General features: G+C 40.5%; 1 protein-coding gene and 1 long non-coding RNA gene across 4 annotated transcripts in view; one reads left to right on the top strand and one right to left on the bottom strand.

Moving 5' to 3' along the window:
• The window catches only part of LOC113924177, a 66,768-nt gene that overhangs the window by 14,731 nt on the left and 31,912 nt on the right, over positions 1–20,125 (bottom strand). The window lies entirely within an intron of this gene.
• The window catches only part of SCARB2 (scavenger receptor class B member 2), a 77,544-nt gene that overhangs the window by 31,834 nt on the left and 25,585 nt on the right, over positions 1–20,125 (top strand). For all 3 annotated transcript variants that reach the window (XM_027597539.2, XM_027597540.2, XM_027597541.1), the window contains 3 exons: positions 3,500–3,647; positions 4,779–4,967; positions 13,395–13,486. In XM_027597539.2, the coding sequence (XP_027453340.1) occupies positions 3,500–3,647; positions 4,779–4,967; positions 13,395–13,486 (429 nt within the window). The remainder of the gene's footprint in view (positions 1–3,499; positions 3,648–4,778; positions 4,968–13,394; positions 13,487–20,125) is intronic.

Raw genomic sequence — 20,125 nt, 5'->3', positions numbered from 1 at the left:
ACATTCTAGGTTTCCTCCATCAGTTGCTGTTTCAAGAGGGAGCCCCTCACCATCCCTCCCCTTGGCCTCTGAGGAGGGGAGGCCCCTTCTGACAGCCAGTAGCACTGTCTTCCTTCAGTTAGAACACAGGCCATATGTCAGTTATGTCTTAGGGTGGCTGGTGGCTACAGGAAGTCATGTGGTTAGCTGTGAGTGACCTGACATAGTCCCCTCATGCCTGCCAAGGGAATTAAATATTTCTGTGGTTTGGGAACCCTTGGCTTTGACCTTTGAATTTATTGAGAAACCAAGTCAAGTTACCAAGGGCTTAAAGTGATTGGAACCACCATGCTCAATTTCCCTTTAGAATGTTAGGTTCTTGCAGGGTAAACAATAAAGAAAAATTTGAAAAGCCATCTTCAGAGTCAGTAAATATAAACAAACATAAATGAAGCAGCCTCCAGGCTTGGAATTATTCCATACTCTAGGTTTGTGACATCTGGGTTCAGTGAAAAAAATGTTAAAAGCCTTAGCGAGGTTATCAGTTTTCATCACTAGTCTGAAAACTTGGCAGAGTTCAACCCCGGGCTTCTGCACCGGGGCGGTTGCGGGGGGAGGTGTCCCAGCTCTTGGCTCCTTGGCTCGGCTTTCTCTGAGCGCAAGTTGGTGTTCACCCTGGGGTCACTTTTTCTATTTCTAGTTCCTTAATGCTCCGTCCAGACCACTGTGGGGTCCTGGGCCACAAATACAAGGAGCTACACCTAGAGAAGGCTGTCCCCCTCACCTTCCCTGCAGGAGGCTCTGGGACTAGCCAGTGGCGGAGGGGTGCCCCTCTCTGTAGGCAGAAGCCTTGGCTGAGGTCCTCTTCTCCAGCTCTAACAAATCACTTTGCATTCACTTATGTGTAGAGTCAAGGAAAACCTTGGATGTGGAGTCAGGTGACCAGGATTCCAAACCTGGTCCTGACACTTGCTGGTGAGTCTGGGGCTCCTACTTTATGCGAATCTCCATCTTCTCATCTATCAAAAGACCGGGTTGTGGTTTCTATATATGGGTCTTCGGTGGCAAGCAAGACAGACCATCTCTGGCTAATTTAAATAAAAAGGGAAATTATTTGAAGGCCATAAAGTGGGTTACAGACTCCAAGGGGCAGCTGGGGCAGCTGGGAAGACAGGGGCAGGATCTGGGGCAACTTTATAGGTCCAGGTCACAGGGGTGCACGGGTCCTCACATGCCATATGCACCCCTGCCAGAGGAAGCCGTCTTTCTACTGGGTTTTCCATCTTGAGGCTCTGTGCTCAGGAACAGAAACCAAGGGAATGAACTGGTCGAGCTTGGGTCCCTCACCACTGCCCAGTGCAGGAGAGGAAGGAGACCAGGGCTCTGAGCAGAAAAGGAAATGAATGGGCGTCGGACAGCCAGAGTCTGCAGCTAACTGCTGACCGACCGCACGAGCATTTGACGCTACATACAACCTCTGTCAGGTTTTGTACTGATTCCTCGTAACTGGAAGTGTGTGTAAGTTTTCTCTCTCTCCTATTTGGCATTTGTTAGAGGCATTCATGGGTTTCATCCTGCAGATAATTTATTTGTTATTTATTTATTTTTAAATTTTTAATAGAATTTTTTTAAAGATTTTTATTTATTTATTTGACAGAGAGAGACAGCGAGAGAGGGAACACAAGCAAGGGGAGTGGGAGAGGGAGAAGCAGGCTTCCTGCTGAGCAGGGAGCCCGATGCGGGGCTCGATCCCAGGACCCTGGGACCATGACCTGAGTCGAAGGCAGACGCTTAACAACTGAGCCACCCAGGCGCCCCCCTGCAGATATTTATTAAGCACCTCTTAAGGGAGGCCAGGACTGACTCCGTTACTAACACCCGTCTGTGCCCTGTGTCCCCTTCTGTAACACAGTGGGGCAGAAACTCTCACCTCCGTATGGGCCATAGCCTTGCTGTAAGGACTAAATGAAATCAGATAAAATTGTGTGGTTAATCCTTTGAGGAGCCATGCAGGCTCCGATATTTATTTATTGTGCATAGCTTGGTGCTTAGATAAAGAGCAAAGACACTCATTTTGATGCATCTCTGTATATACGTCTGTTTATTTGCTTGTCTATTGTTATTTTAAAATTCGAGAAATTGAGGTTTCGTTAGCCTGCCTGCAGTCTACCTGAGGCATTAAGATAATCCCTTCACAATCTAAATGATGTCACTAAGCAGTTTAGTGCCAAAGACATGGTACCGACAGCCCCCTCCGTAGGTGTTAAGGGGTGTGGCTGTGGTCAGGAAAGGTCTGGGAGGAGGTGGGGGGTAGCCTCTGTAGCTTTCTCAGAATTATAAACTCTTATTGATTAGCTCTGTCCAATAGAAATATAATGTGAACCACATACGTAATTTAAGATTTTTCCAATAGCCACATCTGAAAACAAAGCAAAAAGAAACAGGTGCAATTAATATGAATAATATATTTTTATTTTACCTATTGTATTTAAAGTAGTATAATTTAAAAGCAGGTAACCAACATAAAAAATTAAGGAGATATTTTACACTCCTTTTTTTGTGCTGTTTTTGAAATCTGGTGTGTCTTTTACCGTCACAACACATGTCAGTTCCGATTAGTCACAGTTCAAGGGCGTAGTAGACACGTGGCTACCGGGTCAGACAGCTCATCCCTAGACAGAACAGGAAGAAGACAAGGCAAGGAGCAGAGGGAGAGAAGCAGTAGACACTGGAATTTAATGAACATCGACTATGGACCAGGCAGGGCCAGCACTAGTGTAAACCATTGGATGAACCAACTATCAGGCCCTGTTTTTATTTAGAATTTGATATTTTTTTCATCATGAATGTTTTCGCCATTAATTTTGACCTTAAAAAACACATTGCAATATGATATACCTTCATTTCAGAGTGTTCTGACACCTCTGGTATTTTGCACGCAAGGCAAGTGCCCCCCGCCCCCCCAACCCTAATGAGGCCCTGGCTCCAGGCACTTTCTGTGAACTTGATACTTCATCGGGGGCATGAACCTGAACCAAACTGAGCTATATTACCAAAACCAGGAGCAAACTCCTCTAATTTACTAAGTCTTGGTCATTTATTTTGTTCAATGGATTTTCAACTGAATTCAAATTAGAAATAAAAAGACTTTGGAAAATAGGTTGAAATTCAGACTGAATCTGTGAACTGAAAAGTTTGAAAATTTTTCAGGAGCAAACTGTAACACGGAGAGTTCATTGGCTTTGATTTCTTGGTCAGGATAACCCTGGGCCATCATGTTTCCTCTGTTGTAGGGGAAAAGAATGAAAAGGACAGTGTTTTGAGAAGACTATCCGAGGCCTTATTTCCTTCCCACATTCTACTTTAGTCTCCGGTGTTTAGGAGGTCGGCATCTGTAGGCTCTCTCATTAATGCTTATAGTGGAATGTCGTATTGGAAATAACTTTGACGCTAAAAGAAAGGTCAAGTATTGCTTTTTTAAAGTGGTACCAATTTCAAACAATCCTTTTCTTTCTTTTAGGGAACTCAGAAACAAAGCAGATATTCAGTTTGGAGATAATGGAACGACAATATCTGCTGTTAGGAAAGAGGCCTATGTTTTTGAACGAAATCAATCTGTTGGAGACCCTAAAGTTGACTTAATTAGAACATTAAATATTCCTGCGGTGGTAAGTAGGCATTTTTCGTGTCATTATTGTGGATTTTAGAAGAAAGGAAAAAGCTAAGTTAAGGCTATTACGTTTTTACATTTAGGAGTTATTATGTTAAAAATATACGTATATAAAAATAGAAATAGATGTTTACACTTCCCTCCCTTAGAGTTCATCTAAGACTTTTTTCTGAGATTTTTCAAATGGTGACATAATCTTTTCAAAGATGTTTTCAATGGTTCAAAGATAAGATCTTTTCAAATGGTGACATAATGCAAATTTTAGGATTCTTCCCCCCTGCCACACACACACACACACACACACACACACACACACACAGCTTCTTGCTGTGTGTTCAGGATGAGCTCTTGTGCAAATAAGTATGTCCCGAGGATTTTTTTGAGAGGGTGGGGGTGGATAGCAAATGATTTTTTAAAGATTTATGTGCCCCTTGTTTTGGTTCAGAAGGTCCCAGCAACAGAATTTGCATACCACTTCTTAGTTTAGATTTCAACCTTAGATTTTTTAATTCTCCAAATATATACTGACTTTCCCCCCCTTAATAAGTAGCAGAGACTGGGTGCTGATTACAGCCTAGCAGGATTTCACTGGGCTCAGTTATGACAATCCCATCTAAGAAAGATGCCGGAGACCCAGAAAACTTTCCTATTCACCTACAGCAATCCCCTCTGAGGCTCCCATTCCATGACGACACATGAGCTGGACACTCAGTGGTGGTGGACCCAGGACTTAGAAATTACTAGATCCTAGATTTGACCTTGTCCTGCTGCCTATGCCAGCAGGGTTTAAAGTGAGGGGCCAGCGTCTGGCTTGGATCACAGGGACAGTGGCGCCACCTTGTGGCTAAAGATGCCAGTGTATTTACAAGAGTTTTTCTCGTTCCCCTGGCAGTGTGGAGAGAACTCAAGAGCTAGCTGCAGATGGGAATGCTAAGCTCAAACTTACAATATATAATACTGAGAAAGGACAACAACTGAAGAGTCTTGTTCTTGCACACGCATCCAGGGAGGATCTTTCTGGCTGATTTTGCAGCTATTCAGTCTTAACATTTACTTTTAAGCCTCTTTGCCAAAGGGGCAGTAGGAGAGTGGGGCAGGGATTCTATCTGAACTTGCCTGTCCTTCTCAGACTGCCATGGAATGGGCCCAGGTCCGCTTCCTCCGGAAGCTCATCGAGGCCCTGTTGAAGGCCTATCAGCAGACGCTCTTTGTGACCCACACCGTGGACGAACTACTCTGGGGCTACAAAGATGAGATCTTGTCCCTCATCAACATTTTCAAGCCAGAGATCTCTCCCTATTTTGGCCTGTACTATGGGGTAAGTTGACTTTTCTTTTCAGAACCTCTTTATTCAGCTGATGGGGGCGGGGGGTGCGCTCCAAGCCAGATTTCTCTTCACTTCGGGTTTCTTCCAGAAGGAGACCAAAATTGCCTGGAATTCTAGATGTCTTGTAGAGCTTGTGAAAAATAAGAAAGTGTTTTAGTTTTTAGAAAAAAAAAAATCCTTCTCCCACAATTTCAACATGCTACTAGCACTGACTTTGAATGAGAGCAGCTATGAAAAATACAGAGTGTGACTGTGCCATTAATCGGGTGTGATCTTTGAAAGTGTCATCAAGTCTCCACTGAACCCACACATCAGCCTGATAGAGACAAATGAGAAACTAAATAGGAACATGTAATCCATTAAGGGTGGTAGCTACACGTTACATTTTCACACATGTCATTCACGAAAGAGACTGGTTGATTTGAAACTCTGTGTCGCTCATCTGTGATTTCTTATGCTAGTAAGTGGAATTTTGTGTGGTTCCTTGCAGATGTTATTCACTTTGGCTTGAAATAAAAAAATTTCAGCCTTCGAGTAATTATTATTCAAAGCAAATGTTATTGCTGCCTGAGTTTCAAATGCATTAAAGTTAAAAGGAATTTTAAAAGTCCGTCTTCCCCCACCAAAAAAACCAACAAAAATAAAAAACAAAAACCTGTGTAAAATGGATAGTGAGATGTGGGTAATGACAAAAACTCAAAAGTTAAGTGTTAGATGAAAGGTGGAGTCTGAGATTGTGATGAATTTCTTCATCTTTAAGTTTGTAGTTATTCTCTGGTTGTCACTCCTCAAGAATCTCACCCTTACCCTGTCATCTCCTAGCATGTTCCTCTGTGTCTGTGGCAAATGGTATACATTTGTGCCTTCGAGGGTATACAAAACTTGGACACCATCCAGACAAAATAGTAAAAAAGTTTTTAACATGATATATGTAAGAGGTAGGGGGTCCTAGGAATAGGGCTGGGCTGACCCTGAATCCTTCACTCTGGGGGAGTAGACTTGATAGATGTTCCCCAGAAGATCCCATCTGATTGGAGCCCAGGTTCCACAAGACCAGAGGAAGCACTGATTTCTTGTTAAACTGTGACTAGACCTCCCGTCTCGAAAAAATTTCAGGAGAACTTCTGAGATAAAGACAATAAAGCTTTTTTTAAAGAATTATATTTATTATACTATATAATGTATATTTTTAGAGGGGGGAGGGGCAGAGGGAGAGGGAGAGAGAATCTCAAGCAGGCTCCACGCCCAGCACAGAGCCCGACTCAGGGCTCAGATCTCACGACTCCTTGATCATGACCTGAGCCAAAATTAAGAATCAGACACTTAGGGCGCCTGGGTGGCTCAGTTGGTTAAGCGACTGCCTTCGGCTCAGGTCATGATCCTGGAGTCCCGGGATCGAGTCCCACATCGGGCTCCCTGCTCAGCAGGGAGTCTGCTTCTCCCTCTGACCCTCTTCCCTCTCGTGCTATCTCTCATTCTCTCTCTCTCAAATAAATAAATAAAATCTTTAAAAAAAAAAAAAAAAAAAAAAAAGAATCAGACACTTAGCTGACTGAGCCACCCAGGTTCCCAGCAAAGTTTTCCGTAAGGCCCTTTGGGTCCCGGTGGCTTCCATCCACCTGCCAAGTAGATCCTGTTCCTAAGACCTCAGTATTTTTCAGGTAACTTCCATTGTATAGCCTGCTTTTTTTGTTTTGACATCATTGACTTCATCAGACTTATAACTAAGATCCTTTTATATCTTTTTAAAATGTAACCCACATTTATGGACTGGTTAAGAAATTGGCATTTTTGCTTTCCCAAGGCAAGAATGTGTTGTTTTATGTATTTATTTACTTCTTTCTTCCTTTCTCTGTCCTTGCCCTTTACCACTCCTTGCAGACACCACTGTATCTCCACAGGGCCCCACTAGTAAAAAGCCCTGTGCCATTGCTTAGTTAGATTAGTATGTTGAGTGGATTTCCCACAAGCCAGGAATAGAGCATAAGACCTGGAAACAGAGGCCCTGGATTTACGTTCTGACTTTTTCACTTGATAACTGTGGGGCTGTTTCTGAACCTCGGTTTCATCATGTGTGACTTGAGGCTGAGCGTATCCATGCTTCCAAAGCTGTTTTGCAAGGCTGAGAAGTCCATAAAAGTGCTTTGCAAACTATAAATCTCAGTATGCATTTCAGGAGCCGCTATTCTTTCCCCCCATGACTGGCTCCAGAGAGTACCCTGAATTCATATGAATGACTGGTATATCTTTCCATCTGGGACCCAAATAAACTACCTGTGGTGTTGTTGGTTAAAAGGCAGTGTTTCTGGTCAGTTTGTCATCTGCTCTGGTCAAATACTGATTCTTTAGCAACAGCACAAAAGTTCACACTTGAGCCGCCATTCATTCAAAGACCGGGACAGGCTGTGCAGGGGGCACACCTCCCTCGGCACCCACTCCTCTGCCCCTGTCCGAGCCTGGCCGAAAATCTTTCCTGAATCCTGGTGATCTTGTGCGAGCATTCCCCTCGGATGCACCAGGCTTGCATGCCTGCCCCACCTGCTCCACGACACATGACGAAGAGAGAAATCTTGGTGAATGCCATTGAGCACTTTTCCTTCAAAGACTCTAATGATGAAACAGCCAAACAATTAATGGGGAGGGACAGGGTGTGAGAATGAACAGGATGAGTGAATGTAGAATATCGGCACAGAACTTCTGAGAAGGGACCTGGTTAAATATCAGATGCTCACATTTGCATCTTGCAGGGCCAATCAGCATATTTTTACCCTGTGATTTTAGGGCGCCTCTGTTCTCCTTGGTGTTAGAGTGCCAGCCCCTCCCACTGGATGTGGGTTCTTGGGTGTATAAAATCATAGTTGCCGGAAAGCATCTTTGAGAGATCAGCCAGTCCAGCCTGTCCTTCGGGGGCGGGGGTGGGGATCATGCTTAGGTTACAGTAGTGGCAGGACTGTGGTAGTCCTAGCTCAGGGCACCTCTCCATCTCCTGCAGTAATATGTTCCTTGTATCCCGCACACATCCCTGCCATCATGACGTAAGACCTCTTGATTCCTGCTTGTTGTCAAGGAGGTTCTAGCAAGAGACAGGGAAGCATGCACATGCAACGTCTGACTCTTGGGTGGAAAACGGCTGGGAAGAACCCTTTGCGAATTACTGTGAAACATTTAAATGCTTCTCTACTTTGCTTAACCCATGTCTGAGTTAAGTAGAGGACTTTAGGAAATAGCATCCATTCATTTTTAAAATTGGTGGTTCAGCATTTTTTACGAAGAGTATTTGAATTTTCTCTAAGTTGGTGTAGTATTCACATTGCTGCTCCTAAAGAGTTCTTTGTCATATCTTAAAGTCACATGAAGCTTCATGTGGGGAACACGACATGACCATTATGTATGTGGACCAAGTTGATATACTGACATAGTTGGCGAAATAATGTTAAGTGACAGAACGAAGAACCAAAGTAGGCAAAACACATGAGAAGAGAATTCACAAAGGGTATGAATGTTTTTTAAGGCAAAGAGCTGAATGATATGAGAAAAGGGTTCAAATTCCGGGAATATAGAAATGCAAAAAGAGATAAGAAAACTTTTACTTTTTTGGTTCATCTAATTAGCAGAGCTTAACAAAAGTAACTTGGGGAATGTAAACTGATTTACCCTGCTATTTCCACCACTTTCCGGCTGGACAACCTTGAGCAACTTGATAATATGTATCAAAAGGCTTAAACATGTTGGTGTCCTTTTCTCTAGTGATTTTACTTTGATGGGTCTGTGTAGAAAACAAAAGTACTGACAACGCTTTTAGGCATAAAGATATTCATACAGCATTATTTGTAGTAGCAAAAAAAATTCAAAATTAAATATCCAATAATAAGAGAATAATTAATTATTTCTACATAATGTTGTAGAGTCATTAAATTACACCTGTGAAGAACTTTTGGTAACATGGGAAATATGTTAAGTAAAAAATTGTGTGTGTGTGTATAAATATATCTATATATGCACAATTACATATGTGTATAAAAATTATGTGTATATATATTACACATATATAATTTATCTTAGTTCAATAAACAAATCTTGTATAGAAAAGACACTGAAAAGAAACAGACCAAAGTTCCCATGGTTAAGAGAATAATGAATAGGGCGCCTGGGTGGCTCAGTTGGTTAAGTGACTGCCTTCGGCTCAGGTCATCATCCTGGAGTCCCTGGATCGAGTCCCACATCAGGCTCCCTGCTCAGCAGGGAGTCTGCTTCTCCCTCTGACCCTCTTCCCTCTCATGCTCTCTATCTCTCATTCTCTGTCTCTAAAATAAATAAATAAAATCTTAAAAAAAAAAGAGAGAATGATGAATAACGGGCACTTTTAAAAAAATAGATTTTAGATTTTATTTAATTATAAAGAGAGAGAGCACGAGTGGAGGGTGGGGGTTTGCAGGCAGAGGGAGAAGCACACTCCCACCGAGCAGGGAGCCTGATGCGGTGCTCGATCCCTCATGACCTGAGCTGAAGGCAGACGCATAACCGACTGAGCCACCCAGGCGCCCCTGGGTACTTTTTTTATACATCATTCTGTATTTTCTAATGAGATTTTGTTACTTTTATAATCAGAAAAAATGTATTACTTCTATAATCAGAAGAAAAAGTATTTTATTTATTTATTTTTTCCAAAATAAAGCAGAACACAAGTCCTGTGCATCACCAGAATGCATCTGTGTTAATACGCAAAAAGCTATCTGTGACAAACCTCCAAAGATAGCTTAAAGCAATGGAAATAGAACAGTCTTTGGTTATTGTCTTCTTCTTAGCTTATCTACCAAGTGCCTGTCACATAATAAGCATTTAAAAGAATGAAAACAATTATAATAATAGTATTAGAATGGACGCACCACGAAGGCCATAGTTTTGTTCACTGATTTCCAGTGCTAGACACATGGTAGGCATTCAGTAAGTGCTCGCTAATAGATGACTGAGTACCACAGCCCGGTCAGCACATCAGCCCATGGAGTGTGGGGTTCAGTCCTAGCTCCACCATTTGCTGGTTGAGTGATCTGGGCAAGTTATTTAACTTCACTTTGTTTCAGATTTGTCATCAATAGAATGAGGGTGAGAGAGTGCTTGTCTGTGTTTGTTTCCCATTGCTGCTATAACAAATAGCCATAAACCTAGGGGCTTAAAACAACACAGATTTATTATCTTACAGTTCCAGATGTCAATAGTCCTAAAAGCAGGGTGTGGTCAGGGCTGTGTTTCTTCTGGAGGCTTGAAGAGGAAATCCCCCTCCTTGACTTCTACAGCTTCTAGAAGCAGGCTTCATTTCTTTGGCTTGCAGCCCTTCCTCCACTGTCAAGTCCAACAGGGAAACATCTTCACTCTCAGTCTCTCCAGCTGACCTCTGCTTGTCATCACAGTTACTACTCTGACCTGGCCCCTCCTGCCTCTCTTTGTAAAGAACCTTTGTGATTACCTTGGATCCACCCAGGTAATCCAGGATAATGTCCCCATCTCAAGATTCTTAACTTAATCACATCCGCAAAGTCCCTCTTGCTATATTAGACAACAGATTCACAGGTTCTGGGGACTAGAACGTGGACATATTTGGAGGGCCATTATTCTGTCTACCACGCTATCTTATGTGATGGTGATGAGGATTTCATGAGATAATCCATACTACAATTTTAGAGCAGTACCAGGAATATTATAAATACTCAATAATTGTTAGCTCTTATTACTTTATTATTATAGAGGAACTAGTACCCATGCTATTTCCCAGAAATCAAAAAGCTCTATCTTCAGATAAAGAATTTGTAAGGATATAGGTTGTCGGCATGTACCCTTAAGAAGTGTAACTTGGTGGGGCACCTGGGTGGCTCAGTCAGTTAAGCATCTGCCTTCGGCTCAGGTCATGATCCCAGGGTCTTGGGATTGAGTCCCACATCGGGCTCTCTGCTCAGCGGGGAGTCTGCTTCTCCCTCTCCCTCTGCTGCTCCCTGCTTGTGCTCGTTCTGTCTAATGAGTAAATAAAATCTTAAAAAAAAAAAAAAAGAAGTGTAACTTGGAGAGAATGTACAGCTGGAGAAAGCTTACTTGAAAATGGGACTATATTAATACCACTTTCTTCTGTTGCAGCTAATATATAATAGTGTCCTGGCCTTGGACATATGCTTTCTTATTTTTTGTTATTAAGCTATAATTCACTTATCATAAATTTCACCATTTTAAAGTGCACAATTCAGCAGTTTTTAGTATATTCACAAGGTTGTGCAACCACCACCACTGTGTAATTTTAGAACATTTTCATCATCCTCCCCAAAAAAACCACATACTCAGTAGTAACTTCCATTTCTCCCCTTCCACTAACCTACTTTCTGTCTCTATGAATTTGCCTGTGAATCTATAGAAATTTTTTAATAGTTAAAAGGTTTGTGTCTTTTTTGGTTTTCTTTTTGCTTTTGTAAAGAAAAGTAAGATTATGCTTTTTGTTTGAAACAGAACATAAGTAATCCCCCCACATACCTGCCCAACTCTCTACAGCCCCTTTGGGGTGCTGGGACCTCTGGTGCCGGGGAGGAGAGGCCAGGCTGGCCCAGGCTGAGAGGAGAAGAGTCAGCGCTCTGTGTGGGAGCTTCCTCAGAGCCAGAGAGGAAGGGCATTTGGGAATGGAGCTTGGCTTCTTTAGGCAAAAAATAATATTAAAGAACTCAGCATACAGGGGCACCTGGGTAGCTCAGTCGTTAAGTGTCTGCCTTCGGCTCAGGTCATGGTCTCAGGGTCCTGGGATTGAGCCCCGCATCGGGCTCCCTGCTCAGCGGGAAGCCTGCTTCTCCCTCTTCCACCACCCCCTGCTTGTGTTCCCTCTCTCACTGTCTCTCTCTCTGTCAAATAAATAAATAAAATCTTTATTAAAAAAAAAAAACAACTCAGCATACATGGCCACTCTACAAATGGGGGCCAAGAGGTACCACCTCTGAGTTGGACCCATCTCTGGCAGTTGAACATTCATATGCAAGATGGACATTTCTGTAAATGGAATCATACAATATATGACCTTTGTGTCTGACTTCTTTTATTAGCATAATGTCTACCAGGTTCATCCAGGTTGTAGCATGTATCAGCACTTTATTCATTTTAGGGCTGACATAGTCTATTGTATGGAGAGACCATACTTTGTTTATCTGTTCATCAGTTGGTGGATGTGTGGGTTGTTTCTACTCTTTGGCTATTATGAATAATGCTGCTCTGAACATTTGTGTACAGGTTTTTATACGGACATTGGCTATATACCTTGGAATGGAATTCTCCTGGGTATATAGAGAGGAGTGGAATTTGGGGTCATATGGCAATTCTGTTTGACTTTTTGAGGAACCGCCATAGTTTTCCACAGCAGCTGCACCATTTTCCATTCTCACCAACAGTGTGTGAAGGCTCCAATTTCTCCAGATCCTCGCCAATGCTTGTTATTTCCCCCCCTTTTAAAAATATTTATTTATTTTAGAGAGCGAGCCTGAATGGGAGGGGCAGAGGGACAGGGAGAGACTCTCAAGCAGACTCCCCACTGAGTGCGGAGCCTGACTCAGGGCTCCATCTCACGACCCTGAGATGACGACCTGAGCCGAAACCAAGAGTTGGACGATTAACCGACTGCACCACCCAGGCACCCATTTTCCTTTTTTTTTTTTCTTTTATCACCGTCCTGGTGGGTATGAAATATAGTACTGTGGCTTTAATTTGCATTTCTCTGAACACTGATGATGTTGAGCATCTTTTCCCGTACTTGTTGGCCATTTGCATATTTTCTTTGGAGAAATGTCAAATCCTTTGTCCATTATTTAATTGGGCTCCTACTTTTTAAGTAATAATATGGTTAATATGGTATTTGGTCAAAGAGTCGCTGTATTCCTTAGTTCTGGTTCAGTCTTTGGTAGCACTTATGCCCAACTAGGATAGTTTCGCGAAGCTTAAGTTTCTCAGTTACTGTATCAGTTAGGGTTCTCCAGAAAAACAGAATCAGTAGGAGATCCAAATCTATATCTATCTGTAGTATCTATCTGAGAGATTTATACATACTAAGGAATTGGCTTATGCAGTGGTGGAGGCAGCACGTGGCCAGTCTGAAATCCATAAGACAGGCTGGCAGGCTAGAAACGCAGGCAGGATTTCTATATTGCAGAATTGAGAATTCCTTTTTGTTCAGCAAACCTCAGATTTTGTTTTTAAAACCGTCACCTGATTGGATGAGTCCACCCACATCAGTGGTAATTTACTTAAAGTCAATTGATTTTAAGTGTTAATCATATCTACAAAATGCAGCAACATCAAGACCAGTGTTTGACCAAATGACTGGGCACCGTAGTCTACCAAGTTGACACATAAAATTAACAATCACAGTTTCTTAAAATGATCATATTCACTTCTTTTCAGAAAAATGGGACTAGTGATGGAGACTATGTTTTTCTAACTGGAGAAGACAGTTACCTTAACTTTTCAAAGATTGTGGAATGGAATGGAAAAACGTAAGTGTAAACATTTACCAGTATAATTATTTTTTAAAATTTTGTTTAAATTGAACGTCCACTTATGTATTATTTCAAAAAAATTATCACTGTCATTTTTTGCATGAAAAGTCTATAAATATGTAAAATATATTTATAATTACTATTGTATAAATCAAGATTGGGGTAACACACTTTACAAAATTAAACATCAGAGCTTTGTAGACTATTCATGGCTAGGTATGAGTTATAAGCAGTGAAAAGTTTCACTCTGAATGATGTGTAGCCACAACACAAATACTTTAAAACCACTTGTTTTGGGGGGAGAGGGAAGAGCTTCTCTTTTTAATCTAATTTAGTGATTGTGGATTGTTCACGTGTTTTTCTTTAAAGATAAAATACATTTGACTTCACTATCATGGTATTTCAGAAATATTTTTTAACATTTGTAACTAAAAACAAACTACTTCCAAAAAGTAGCTGAGGGAATTTGCAATAAGGCAACGTATAATCCAAGATACTTTCTTTAAGTCAGAGGAATTAGAAACCTTGGCGAGAAAAGGAGGGTAGTTCTTCAGGGACTGAGGTAAGAGGAATTCTGTTCTTGAACATTAAATTTACATCTAAGCTTCCCAGAAATATGGGCAAAAAAACTGGTGTGGAATATAGGGGGAAACCCTCTGTACTACCTTTGCAACTTTTCTGTAAATCTCAAACTATTTTTAAATAAAAAGTTTATTTAAATTTTAAAAAGCACACATATCCATGTACACAAACATACATTTGTGCATACACACCCCAAAATAGGTAAGATCCCTGAAAGAATATATGAGAAGCTGGTAACAGGGTTGCCCCTGAAGCGGGGGACGTGGGTGGCCTGGGGGGTTGGCCACACGGAGATTTACTTGTACACAGGATAAAGCTGGATTTTGTTTTAGATTCAATCTGTTATTTTCTTTCTAATTTTTCAATAGCACAGGGTGATCCTTTTAAATATATAATTATTGATACAGTTACAATATAATGATACAGTATTTAATATATTGGACTTTTTTCTGGCTTACATCTATTCTACCCTCAGATTTTTTTTTCAAAGATTTATTTATTTATTTGTCAGAGAGACAGAGATAGCACAAGCAGGCGGAGGAGCAGGCAGAGGGAGAAGCAGGGTCCCTGCTGAGCAAAGAGCCTGATGCTGGGCTTGATCCCAGGACTCTGGGATCACTACCTGAGCGGAAGGCAGATGCTTAACCGACTGAGCCACCCAGGCATCCCTATCCTCAGATTTTTATGGTTCATATTTAACAATAGTTTCCTGACAAAATTGAAAGCTGTCTATTGTCTCTTCTCCTCCCAAACAGGACACTAACTTTACCAATTTTGTAACACTTTATGCCCATCTTCCAAGCTATTCTTGCCTTCAACTTGTTTCACATTCTTTGGAAGCCAAATATAGCAAAATGCTTATTATTTTTATAGTATACTCAATTAAATGTTCCAACATATTTTATTAAATGTTCTCTTTTAATTTTCCATGCGTTTTGGGCACCTGGGTGGCTCATTTGGTTAAGCGACTGCCTTCGGCTCAGGTCATGATCCTGGAGTCCCGGGATCGAGTCCCACATCGGGCTCCCTGCTCGGCGGGGAGTCTGCTTCTCCCTCTGACCCTTCCCCCTCTCATGTGCTTTCTCTCTCTCTCATTCTCTCTCTCTCAAATAAATAAATAAAATCTTAAAAAAAAAATTTTTCCATGCGTTTTATTGAAATTCTAGTTAGTGAACCTACAGTGTAATATTAGTTTCAGGTGTACAGTATAGTGATTCAGCGCTTCCATACATCACCCAGTGCTCATCACAAATGCCCTCCTTAATCCCCAGTTAAAGGTCTCTTCTGGTTTGCCTCCCTCTCTTTTTTTTCCCTTTCACCTATGTTCATCTGTTTTGTTTTCTTAAATTCCACAGATGAGTGAAATCATATGGTATCTGTCTTTCTCTGACTTATTTTGCTTAGCATAATACACTCCAGCTCCATCCACATCGTTGCAAATGGCAAGATTTCATTCCTTTTATGGCTGAATAATACTCCATTGTATATATGTATGCCACCTCTTTATCCATTCATCAGTCAATGGACATTTGGACTCTTTCCTTCATTTGGCTATTGTTGGTAATGCTGCTATAAACATTGGGGAGCATGTGCCCCTTTGAATCTGTATTTTTGTATCCTTTGGGTAAATACCTTGTAGTGCAATTTCTGGGTGTTAGAGTAGTTCTATTTTCAACTTTTAGAGGAATCTCCATATTGTTTTCCAGAGTGGTTGCACCAGCTTGCATTCCCACTAACAGTGTAGGAGGGTTCCCCTTTCTCCACATCCTCACCAACATCTGTTGTTTCTTGGGTTGTTAATTTTAGCCATTCTGACAGGTGTGAGCTGGTATCTCATCGTGGTTTTGATTTGTATTTCCCTGATGATGAGTGATGTTGAGCATCTTTCATGTGTCTGTTGGCCATCTGGATGTCTTCTTTGGAAAAATGTCTATTCATGTCTTCTGTCCATTTTTTAACTGGATTATTTGTCTTTTGGGTATTAGTTTGATAAGTTCTTTATAGATTTTGGATACTGACTCTGTATCAGATATGTCATTTGCAAATATCTTCTCCTGTTCCGTGGGCTGCCTTTTAGGTTTGTTGATTGTTTCCTTCGCTGTGCAGATGCTTTTTATCTTGATGAAGTCCCAACAGTTCATTTTTGCTTTTGTTTCCCTTGCCTCAGGAGATGTGTTGCTATGGCTGAGGTCAAAGAGGTTTCTGCCTGTGTTCTCCTCTAGGATTTTGATGATTTCCTGTCTCACATTTAGGGTTTTCATCCATTTTGAATTTATTTTTGTCTATAGTGTAAGAAAGTGGTCCAGTTTCATTCTTCTGCATGTTGCTGTCCAGTTTCCCTGGCACCATTTGTTGGAGAGACTTTTTTCCATTGGATGTTCTTTCCTGCTTTGTGGAAGATTAGTTGACCATAGAGTTGTGGGTCCCTTTCTGGGGTCTCTATCCTGTTCCACTGATCTGTATGTCTGTTTCTGTGCCAGTACCGTACTGTCTTGATGATTACAGCTTTGTAATAGAGCTTGAAGTCCAGAATTGTGGTGCCTCCAGCTTTGCTTTTCTTTTTCAAGATTGTTATTCAAGATCTTTTGTGGTTCCATACACATTTTAGGATTATTTGTTCTAGCTCTGTGAAAAATGCTGGTGGTATTTTGATAGGGAGTGCATTAAATTTGTATATTGCTTTGGGTAGTACAGACATTTTAACAATATTTGTCCTTCCAATACATGAGCATGGAATGTTTTTCGATTTATTTGTGTCATCAGTTTCTTTCATAAGTGTTCTATAGTTTTTAGAGTACAGGTCTTTTACCTCTTTGGTTAGGTTTATTCCTGGGTATCTTATGATTTTTGGTGCAATTGTAAATGGAATCGATCCCTTAATTTCTCTTTCTGCTGCTTCATTATAGGTTTATGGAAATGCAACAGATTTCTGTACATTGATTGTGTATCCTGCAACTTTGCAGAATTCATGTCTGAGTTCTAGCAATTTTTTGGTGGAGTCTTTTGGGTTTTCTACATAGACTATCTTGTCCTCTGTGAATAGTTTAAGTTTGACTTCTTCCTTGCTGCTTTGGAGGCCTTTTATTTCTTTTTGTTGTCTGATTGCTGAGGCTAGGACTTCTAGTACTATATTAAATAACAATGGTTAGAGTGGACATCCTTGTTCTTGTTCCTGACCTTAGAGGAAAAGCTCTCAGTTTTCTCCCAATTGAGAATGTTATTAGCTGTAGGTCTTTATGGTGTTGAGGTATGTTCCCTCTATCCCTACTTTGTTGAGGGTTTTTATCAAGAATGGATACTGTATTTTGTCAAATGCTTTTTCTGCATCTATTGAGAGGATCATGTGGTTCTTATCCATTCTTTTATTAATGTGGTGTATCATGTTGGTTGATTTGAAAATCTTGCAGCCCAGGAATAAATCCCACTTGATTATGGCAATAATTCTTTTACTGTACTGTTGGATTCAATTTGCTAGTATCTTACTGAGAATTTTTGCATCCATGTTCATCAGAGATATTGGCCCTTAATTCTTCTTTTTAGTGGGGTCTTTGTCTGGTTTGGAATCAAGGTAATGCTGGCTTTGTGGAATGAGTTTGGAAGTTTCCCTTCCATTTCTATTTTTTGGAACAGTTTGAGAAAATAGTTATTAATTCTTTAAATGTTTGGTAGAATTTCCCTGGGAAGCCATCTGGCCCTAGACTTTTGTTTGTTGGAAGATTTTTGATTCAATTTCTTTGCTGGTTATGGTTTTTGTTCAAATTTTCTATTTCCGTTTCAGTTTTCATAGTTTATATGTTTCTAGGAATTTATCCATTTCTTCCAGATTGCCTAATTTGTTGGCATATAATTTTTCATAATATTCTCTTATAACTGTTTGTATTTCTGTGGTGTTAGTTGTGATCGCTCCTCTTTCATTCATGATTTTATTTATTTGGATCCTTTCTCTTTTCTTTTTTATAAGTCTGGCCAGGGGTTTATCAATTTTATGAATTCTTTCAAAGAACAAGCTCCTAGTTTCATAGATCTGTTTTACTATCTTTTTTTGTTTCTATATCATTTATTTCTGCTCTAATCTTTATTATTTCCCTCCTTCTGCTGACTTTAGGCTCTATTTGCTGTTCCTTTTCTAGCTCCTTTAGGTGTAAGGTTGTTGTGTATTTGAGACTTTTCTTGCTTTTTTTTTTTAAGATTTTATTTATTTATTTGAGAGAGAGAGAACACAGGAGCAGGGCAGAGGGGAGGGAGGGGCAGAAGGAGAGGGACAAGCAGACTCCCCACTGACCAGGGGACTGGATGTGGGGCTCAATCCCAGGACCCTGAGATCATGACCTGAGCTGAAGGTAGACGCTTTACTGACTGAGCCACTCAGGCATCCCAAGACTTTTCTTGCTTCTTGAGGTAGGCCTGTACTGCTATATACTTCCCTCTTAGGACCACTTTTGCTGCATCCCAAAGGTACTGGGCTATCATGTATTCATTTTCATTTGCTTCCATGTATTTTTTTATTTCCTGGTTAACCCATTCATTCTTTAGTAGGATGTTCTTTAACCTCTTTGTATTTGAGGTCTTTCCAAATTTTTTCTTGTGGTTGACTTCAAGTTTCATAGTGTTGTGGTCTGAAAATATGCATGGTATGATCTCAGTCTTTTTGTACTTGTTGAGGCCTGATTTGTGACCCAGTATGTGATCTATTCTGGAGAATGTTCCATGTGCACTCAAAAGAATGTATATTCTGCTGCTTTAGGATGAATATATAAATATATATATATTCATATATATATATTTATATAATATATATTAAGTCCATCTGATCCAGTGTGTCATTCAAAGCCATTGTTTCCTCGTTGATTTTCTGCTTAGATGATCTGTCCGTTGCTGTAAGTGGGGTGTTAAAGTCCCCTACTATTACTATATTGTTATCAATAAGTTTCTTTATGTTGGTTATTAATTGATTTGTATAATTGGGTGCTCCCAAGTTGGGGGCATAAATATTTATAATTGTTATATCTTCTTGTTACATAGACCCCTTTATTATGATACAGTACCCTTATTCATCTCTTGTTACAGTCTTTGGTTTAAAATCTAGTTTGTCTCATATAACTATGGCTAGTCCAGTTTTCTTTTGACGTCTATTAGCATGATAAATGGTTCTCCATTCCCTCACTTTCAATCTGCAGGTGTCTTTAGGTCTAAAATGAGTCTCTTACTCTTAATTGTAGGAAACAAACTGAGGGTTGCTGGAGGGAAGGAGGGTGGAGGGATGGGGTAACTGGGTGATGGACGTTAAGGAAAGCATGTGATGTAATGAGCACTGGGTATTATATAAGACTGATGAATCACTGACCTCTACCTCTGAAACCAATAATACATTATATGTTAATTAAAAATAGTAATAATAAATAAATAAATATAAATATACAACTACAGAGGAAATAAATAAATGTCACATGCATAGAAAAAATAAAGTAAAACAAAATAAAATGAGTCTCTGGTCAGCAGCATATTGATGGGTCTTGTTTTTTTCATCCATTCTAATACCCTGTGTCTTTTGATTGGCACATTTAGTCCATTTACATTCAGACTGATTGTTGATGATATGAATTTAGTGCCGCTGTATTACCTGTAAAGTTGGTGTTTCTGGAGATCTGGTCTGTTCTTTTCTAGTCTTTGTTGCTTTTGGTCTTTCTTTCCCACTCAAAGAGTCCCCTTTAGTATTTCTTGCAGGGCTGGTTTAGTGCTCATGAACTCCTTTAGTTTTTGTGTGTCTGAGAAACTCTTTGTCTCTCCTTCTATTCTGAATGACAGCCTTGCTGGATAAGGTATTCATGGCTGCATATTTTTCCTTTTTAGCACATTGAATATATCATGTCACTCTCTCTGGCCTATCAAGTTTCTGTGGACAGGTCTGCTGGGAACCTTATGTATCTACCCTTGTAGGTTAGGGTTTTTGTTTTTTCCCTCACTGCTTTCAGGATTTTTTTTCCTTATCTCTGTATTTTGCAAATTTTACTATGATGTGTCTTGGTATTGGCCTGCTTTTGTTGATTTTGGAGG

This window comes from Zalophus californianus, chromosome 2 (assembly GCF_009762305.2).
Source record: "Zalophus californianus isolate mZalCal1 chromosome 2, mZalCal1.pri.v2, whole genome shotgun sequence".
NCBI classification, from domain to species: Eukaryota; Metazoa; Chordata; class Mammalia; order Carnivora; family Otariidae; genus Zalophus; species Zalophus californianus.
Note: the sequence above shows the minus strand (reverse complement) of the source record. Positions and strands in the feature narration are given on the sequence as shown.